The following is an 8,366-nucleotide window of genomic DNA, read 5'->3' as shown; positions in this document are numbered from 1 at the left end:
CTTGGCCTTCCTACCCTCTGGCAGATTGACGCTTCCCTCCACCTTGGTGTCATCTGCAAACTTACTGGGGGTGCACTCAATTCCCTCATCCAAATCATCAATAAAATGTTAAAGAGGATAGGCCCCAACACCAACCCCTGGGGAACACCATGCGTGTCTGGTCACCAGCTGGATTTCACTCCGTTCACCACTACTCTCTGGGCCTGGCCACCCAGCCAGTTTTTAACCCAGCAAAGCGTGTGCCTGTCCAAGCCATGGGCTGCTGGCTTCTCCAGGACAATACTGTCAGAGACCATGTCAAAGGCCTTGCTGAAGTCTAGGTAGACTATGTCAACAGGCTTTCCCTCATCCCCCAGACACGTCACTGGTCATAAAGGAGATGAAATTGGTCAGGCAGGACTTGCCTTTCTTGAACCCATGCTGACTGGGCCTGATCCCCTTGTGGTCCCGCAAATGCTGCATGATTGCATTCAAGATGACCTGTCCCATCACCTTTCCTGGCACCAAGGTCAGGCTGACAGCCCTGTAGTTCTCCGGGTCCATCTTATGACCTTTCTTAAAGATGGGCATCACATTTGCAAGTCTCTACTCACCTAGAACCTCTCTGGATGACCATGACCACTGATAAATGATGGAAAGTGTCTGATAGGTGACGGAAAGTGGCACAAGCTTCTGGAAAGCTTGGCAACAACCTTGAAAAAACAGCCAAGCCTTCAGACAGTGCACTGCAGAGATCCCATTTTATTTTGCAAATGCTATGTAAGAGTCAACTCCGACCTTCTCTTAGACACATATTTATAGATCCTCAAGAGCAACAGGGAGTGTCAATCCTCAGCAGAAGTAGGGTGAAAAAGAGACATTATTCTAAGAGCATAATAAATCAAATGATACCAAAGACAACAATAACAATATTGATAATGAAAGAAAGACCAGGCCTGCAGGGAGGTACCAAGTTAAGTCACTTCTGGAAAGAGGGGAAATTTGTCACTATTGAGAAACATCCATGAAACTACTTTCCTAATAGCCCACTTGAGCTCCTTATTCCTGATGCTGTAGATGAGGGGGTTCAACGTTGGAGGAACCACCGAGTACAGAACTGTCACCACCAGGTTTAGGGATGGAAAGGAGATGGAGGGGGGCTTCATGTAAGCAAAAAAGCAGGTGCTGATAAACAGCGAGACAACAAACAGGTGAGGGAGGCATGTGGAAAAGATTTTGTGCTGGCCCTGTTCGGAGGGCATCCTCAGCACAGCCCTGAAGATCTGCACATAGGAAAAAAGAATGAAAACAAAACAGCCAGATGCTAAGCAGACCCCAACCACAACTACCCAAAAACTCTTCAGGTAGGAGTGTGTGCAGGATATCTTCAGCATCTGGGGGATTTCACAGAAGAACTGGTCCACAGCATTGCCTTGGCAGAGGGGCAGAGAAAATGTATTGGCAGTGTGCAGCAGAGCATAGAGAAAGCCACTGCCCCAGGCAGCTGTTGCCATCTGGGCACAAGCTCTGCTGCCCAGGAGGCTCCCGTAGTGCAGGGGCTTGCAGATGGCAACGTAGCGGTCATAGGACATGACAGTGAGAAGAAAATATTCCGCTGAGACCAAAAAGACAAACAGAAAGACCTGGGCAACACACCCTGAGTAGGAGATGGCCCTGGTGTCCCAAAGAGAATTGGCCATGGCTTTGGGGACAGTGGTGGAGATGCAGCCCAGGTCGAGGAGGGCGAGGTTGAGGAGGAAGAAGTACATGGGGGTGTGGAGGTGGTGGTCGCAGGCTACGGCAGTGAGGACGAGGCTGTTGCCCAGCAGGGCAGCCAGGTAGATGCCCAGGAAGAGCGTGAAGTGCAGGAGCTGCAGCTCCCGTGTGTCTGCGAATGCCAGGAGGAGGAACTCGGTGATGGAGCTGCTGTTGGACATCTGATGCCTCTTGGCCTTGGTGCCTGTCCAAAGACAAAAGGACACATAGAACTTTGGCAGAGTTCTCTGAGCAAACCTCTGTCCTTTCAGCACCACTCTTCCTTTCTCACCTACCTCCACAAATACTCACTTTCTCAGCAGCATCTTCATTCTCCTTTCTGGCTGAAGCTCTGGTTTGTGCTGGCTGAGCACTGTTTGGAGCCACGACCTCTGCACATGATCTCCATTGGATTCAGCACTGCTGGGAAAGGCGGTGACCCATTCTGAAACTCGTAGTTTCATTCAGATGCAGTGTACCTGTAATATAGGGGGGTGTTCAACATTCTACAGCAGGATAACCCCAGGAAAACCCCTGCTGGATGATTATAAACCACAGTGACCTGAACAGAGCCAGATTATTTCCCAGCACTGGGCACTGCAGTGACCAGAGCCATTTTGGCTAGAACAGCTTGGGCACTCTGCTCCCAGGGATTCACCTCCAGTGCAGGACTCAGTATTCCGGTGTTTGAGCTCTATCTTTAAACCCACTACCCCGGAAGTCTGAGGGGAATAGCAAGGGCAAGATGGATGGGAGGGGAAACAGAAAAATGGCCCAGGGTTCCTAGTGAGGGATGCAGGAAATGGAGTGAAACATGGTTACTGGGGGGGGGGTTCTTTGTTCTGAGGGTCCTGCTGCCAAGGGGACAACACAGCCTGAGATCCCATAGTTGTGGGGGCAGAGGCTTTGCTGGATGGCAGTCAAGGCAATGGAAAGCATGAGCAGTGCTGGGATGGCACTGAGGTGCCCAAATTTTCCTGCCATGGCGTTTCTGGGAGCAGCTCCCTGTCATTCCCTACCTGTGGTTCTGCTGCCTGCAGCTGTCCCTGCCTGCAGCTGGGTCTCTGTCCCCACGCCTCCTGCGTGCAGCTCACAGCTCCCATCCCACCCCATCAGAGCTGGGTGCTCAGCTCTGCCCTGCAGACACCTCCTGGCAGTAGGGCTTTGCCCAGCGGCAGCTCGCTGGGGGCACATCCTAGAGCCCAGGTCACACAGACCCTACTGACACTGCACAGGTGGTGGTGGAGCTTTCTATGGGCTGAGGGGCAGGACAGGGACTTAATGGGGTATCCTTATAAACCTCCTTATGAGGGCTCAGGAGTTTCTGAATCTTCTGGGAAATAACAGCCTCTACTTAGATTTCCAGTGAGCCAGAGAAGAGAAAACTGAAAGCAGAGTCTGAGGAAATCTGTGACTAAAGCACCTAACCCATGCCCTGACTCTCCTCTTACAAAGACCCCTTGGATACACCCTGGTTGTGCTGTGGAGCTGTGAGCAGGCTGCCCTAGGCAGCAGCCTCCCGCCAGCAGCAGGACTCTGCCCTGACAGGGGGGCTCCTTCCACCCGCAGCTTCTCCCTGCAGCACCCTGGGCAGCGCCCCGGGCAGGCTGAGTGCTGAGCCTGGCAGGCGGCAGAGGCTCTACCCCGCCACACAGCCCCTGGGGCACAGCAGGGACCCTGCTCTGCACCACAGCCCTGGACACCCTTGTCTGCACCCACGGCTTCTCCTGCCTCCAGGAACTGCGGCTGCATTGCCCTCCAGCCAGAGACTTACCGGGTGCAGGGCTGGGAAGTCTTCTCCCGCAGGGAGCTCTGGGCATCCTGCCACTTCTGCCTGCCTTTAAGCACTGTGTCTCTGCAGGCAGTGTCCCCAGGCCTGCTGCGCTGTGCACAGGAGCTGCTCCTGGGCAGAGCTGTCTCTCTGCAGCACTGCCCGCTTGCCAGGAGCTCCCCTTGGGCCCAGGAGCCCGGCCCAGCTCAGCAGCAGAGGCCCAGCCCAAGGCCTCCCTTGCTCTGCCCCCCACCAGGCTCCCTGCACATGGCCCTGGGTGTCAAGGGCTCACAGCTCCTGGAAGGCAGCAGGGTCTCTCCTGGGGAACACACTTGGAAGCAGACAAAGCAAACACTGACTGGCCCTCTCTAAACACTTTGCTGACTGATTCCTGAAGCAGGAATAGCCCTACCTGGTTGTGCAGGGCTACAGGACATGCCAAAGTTCCTCTCTGTATTTCAAATTATTCATCAGTGAAGTGGATGATGTGCACCCTCAGCAACTTCGTTGATGACACAAAGCTGGGAGGAGTAGCTGATATCCCAAAGGGCTGTGCTGCCATTCAGAGGGACCTCGGCAGGGTGGAGAGATGAGGCTGGGCACTGACCAGCAGGAGAGCAGCTCTGCAGAGAGAGACCTGGGAGTCCTGGGGGACAGTACACTGAGCATGAGCCAGCAATGTGCCCTTGTGGCCTAGAAGGTCAATGGGATCCTGGGTGCATTTGGAAAAGTGTTGCAGGCAGGCCAAGGGAGGTGATCCTCCCCCTCTACTCAGCCTGTACTGGTGCTTGGAGTTATTCCTCCCTAGGAAGGAGACACCACCTTTTCTTTGTGATGTCAAACGCATGAGAAGCCCAACAGGGTCAGAAAAGTGGCCATTTATTTGCAGAAGAAGCAATAGGGATGGATTCTCCTGAAATGCTACTTGGTGCTTGACAGAGCAGCACACTGCCACAGTCATGGTGACAGCCTGGCAGCCTTGTGCCTTGGTATTCCTGTGAGATCAGCCAAATGGGATGAAGGCTTTGTTCCTCATCCTTTCTGTTGTGAGAGGGGTTTTGCCTCTCAGCAGAGCATATCGCTGTTGCCTAAGCTCCTTCTGTGAGTGGCATCTGCCATTGGGGCCCAGAGATGTGCAGTCTTGGTTCTCTTGCTTTCCAATATCCTCTGGCATTCAGTCTATGCGAAGCAACCCAAGGTTTTCACCACAGCTGGTCATCATGTAAAGGCACCTCTGGGATTCCTTGAAACTGGCTTCAGTAATTCTGCCATTGCTTATGTCAATTGTGATTGCCTACATTATTTTGGACTCTTCTAGAGGTGACTTTGGAGTATGGGAATGCTTTATACAAACACAAAACAGCTTTGACCTGTTAGCTTGTGCTCAGTGACTTTAGTCCTAGAGCATTGCAAGTTATTGAATCAAAGCCTGGAATATCTTAGAGCCACTCACACACTGGCCTATACTGACTTGGTTACTGAAAATAGTCTGGTGAGGGACTTCAACTTCCGAGATGTCTGCTGGAAAGACAACACAGCAGAGAGAAAACAGTCTAGGAGGTCTCTGGAGTGGGTGGAAGATAACTTCCTGACAGAGCTGGTGAGTGAGGCAACCAGGGAAGGTGTCCTGCTGGACCTTTTGCTTGTGAACAGAGAAGGACTTGTGGAGGATGTGGAGGATGGAAGGCAAATCTTGGGCATAGTGATCACGAATTAGTAGAGGTTTTGATAGGTAAGGAGCAGGGTTAGCAGTATTGCCTCCCTGTATTTCTGGAGGGTTGAATTTGGCTTGTTAAGGAGAATGATTGGCAGAGTCCCTCGGGAGGCAGTCCAGAAGGGCAAAGGAGTCCAGGAAAGCTGGACACACTTCAAGAACGAAATTCTGATGGCACAGGAAAAGGTCATCCCAATGTGCCAAAAGATGATTCTGTGGAGAAGATCGGCTTGGTTGGAGAAATAACTTTGGCTGGAGCTCACTAAGAAAAAGGTTTATGACCTTTGGAAGAAGGAGCAGGACATTCAGGAGGATTAACTACAAAGATGTTGTGAGGTTCTGCTGGGAGAAAATTAGAAAGTTCAAAGCACAGCTGCAACTCAGTCTGGCTACTGCCATAAAGAAGAATGAAAAATGTTTTTATAAATGCCTTAGCAACAAAAGGAGGACTCAGGTGAATCTCCATCCTTAATTGTATGCAGGGCGAAACACAGTTGAGAAGAGATGATGAAAAGGGAGAGGTGCTTAATGCCTTCTTTGCCTCAGTCTTTAGTAGAAGTCTAGTTGTACTCTGGGTACGCAGCCCCCTGAGCTGGTAGATAGGGGTGAGGAGCAGAATGAAGCCCTCCTAATCCAAGAGGAACTGTTTAGTGACCTGCTACTCCTCTTTGACATACACAGTGGGGCCAGATGGGATCCACCCAAGGGTATTGAAGGAGCTAGCAGAAGTACTTACCAACATTTTTCAGCAGTTCTGGCTGCCAGGGGAGGTCCCAGTTAACTCTCCCCTAGCAAATGTGATGCCCATCTACAGGAAAGGCCAGAAGGAGGACCCAGGGAACTACAGGCATGTCAATCTGACTTTGGTGCTGGGGATGGATATGGTGCAGATTATCTTGAGTGCCATCATGCAGCACATACAGGATAACCAGGTGATCAGTCAGCCTGCATTTAGGAAAGGCAGGTCCTGCTTGATGCACCTGTTCTCCTATGAAAAGGTGATGCACTTAGTGGATGAGGGAAAGGCTGTGGATGTTGTCTGCCTAAGGTTTAGAAAAGGTTTTGACTGTTTTCCAGACTTCCAATTGGCAGCAGGTCACAAGTGGAGTCCCCCAGCACACAGTACTTAGGCCAGCAACAGGACAAGAGGAAATGGCCTGAAGTTGCACCAGGGGAGGTTTAGGCTGGGTACTGGGGAAAATGTCTTCCCTTAAGGGGTTGTGATGCACTGGAACAGGCTGCCCAGGGATGTGGTGGAGTGGTCATCCCTGGAGGTATTCCCAAGACATGTAGATGCGGAGCCTAGGGACATGGTTTAGTGGTAGATGTGGCAGTGTTAGGTTAATGGACTTGATGAACTGAGACGTCTTTTCCAATCTACATGGTTCTATGGCTCTGTGGTTCTATGAGTCTAACAAAAGTCACAATCATTGGAAGGCAGCCGCTGCACTCTTGGAACTCGAGACTATGGCCTGGAAAAGACCATAGGTTCTGCAAGGGGTTCCTGTGGGCTGGCACCACACATCCTGGAAGACTTGGCAGTGGATTGCTGGAGTTCACTGCACTTGAAATGGCCATTGAAACCTGAAGATACTCGTGTTGGGTCACGTGTGATAAACTCAGGTGGAAAGACTCAAGAGCAGGTGACTTTGAGTGGCTGTTGCAGAGCTCAGCAGCTTGCCCCAGTCTGGGAATATGTTCCCTTCTAACTAGGGGAATTAAAAGGGATTAATATGACCAGACTCAGTGAGGATAACCAGTCTGTCCATCTACCCTGGTCTCAGCCAGACTCCTATAGGGCACAGTCAAAGAGTCTGCTGAATGACTGTGGCCTCCAGAATGTCTGGGAAAATGATTCAGCTTTTTCCTTCCCTTCAGACTGCATTGCCTCAAGCCCCTGAGTTTAGAAGGGGGTTTGGGAACCTGTCTCCTAAGGACAGATCTGTGTGGTGGGACCAAGTGGGTCAGAGCTTGAGCTACAGCTGATTGCCAGATCTGCAGGGAGCCATAAAGCAACAACAGCAACACTAGGTGTAGGAGCAGAGAGAAACAGCACAGGGCTTCTGCCAGGGGAGGCAAGGCCAGGGAGAGATTGACAAGAACTCAGGAGGCTCTGCTCTGTTGGAGGTTCTGCTGCTGAGGTTATGAGTCACATCCTCAATCCTGTGAGCTAAGGGACAGACAGACAGGTGGCAGACTACTCAGTTAGCACTGTCCTACCATTCCCTGCCCATGGCTCTGCTGCCTGCAGCTGTCCCTGCCTGCAGCTGGGTCTCTGTCCCCACGCCACTTGCCTGCAGCTCACAGCCCCCATCCCACCTGCTGGGTACTCAGCTCTGCCCTGCAGACACCTCCTGGCAGCAGGGCTCTGCCCAGGGGCAGCTCACTGGGGGCACGTCCTAGAGCCCAGGTCACACAGACCCTGCTGACACTGCACCTGTGGTGGTGGAGCTTTCTATGGGCTGAGGGGAAGGAAAAGATCCTTGCAACCTCTCAGCCATCATAGAGTCTCAGGCACTTCTTGGAATTAACAGCATATATTTCTATTACAACTGAGGCAAGTAGAGAAGATTGAAAGTTCAGGAGGCTCAGGAAAGCTGAGACTGAGTCTGAAATCCCCTACAGTATCCTGGCTCTTGCAAAGACCCCTTAGATACACCCTGGTTGTGCTTTGGAGCTGTGAGCAGGCTGCCCCAGGTAACAGCCTCCCACCAGCAGCAGGACCCTGCCCTGCCAGGAGGGCTCCTTCCACCCGCAGTTTCTCCCCGCAGCGCCCTGGGCAGATCCCCAGGCAGGCTGAGTGCTGAGCCTGGCAGGCGGCAGAGGCCCTGCCCTGCCACACAGCCCCTGGGGCACAGCAGGGACCCTGCTCTGCACCACAGCCCTGGACACCCCTGCCTGCACCCCAGCTTCTCCTGCCTCCAGGAACTGCGGCTGCATTGCCCTCCAGCCAGAGACTTACCGGGTGCAGGGCTGGGAAGTCTTCTCCCGCAGGGAGCTCTGGGCATCCTGCCACTTCTGCCTGCCTTTAAGCACTGTGTCTCTGCAGGCAGTGTCCCCAGCCCTGCTGCACTGTGCACAGGAGCTGCTCCTGGGCAGAGCTGTCTCTCTGCAGCACTGCCCGCTTGCCAGGAGCTCCCCTTGGGC

General features: G+C 52.7%; 1 protein-coding gene across 1 annotated transcript; it reads right to left on the bottom strand.

Annotated features, from left to right (window-relative positions):
- Positions 1-953: 953 nt before the first annotated feature.
- On the bottom strand, positions 954-1,916 carry LOC116500316 (olfactory receptor 14C36-like). The gene has a single exon (XM_032205240.1). The coding sequence runs from the start codon at positions 1,914-1,916 to the stop codon at positions 954-956; it is 963 nt and encodes a 320-aa protein (XP_032061131.1).
- Between the last annotated feature and the right edge of the window lie 6,450 nt (positions 1,917-8,366).

This window comes from Aythya fuligula, chromosome 34 (genome assembly GCF_009819795.1).
Source record: "Aythya fuligula isolate bAytFul2 chromosome 34, bAytFul2.pri, whole genome shotgun sequence".
NCBI lineage: Eukaryota > Metazoa > Chordata > Aves > Anseriformes > Anatidae > Aythya > Aythya fuligula.
Note: the sequence above shows the minus strand (reverse complement) of the source record. Positions and strands in the feature narration are given on the sequence as shown.

Bases quoted from the DNA above. Each gene is read 5' to 3' on its own strand.
- LOC116500316 (XM_032205240.1), bottom strand. From the start codon at position 1,916: ATGTCCAACAGCAGCTCCATCACCGAGTTCCTCCTCCTGGCATTCGCA.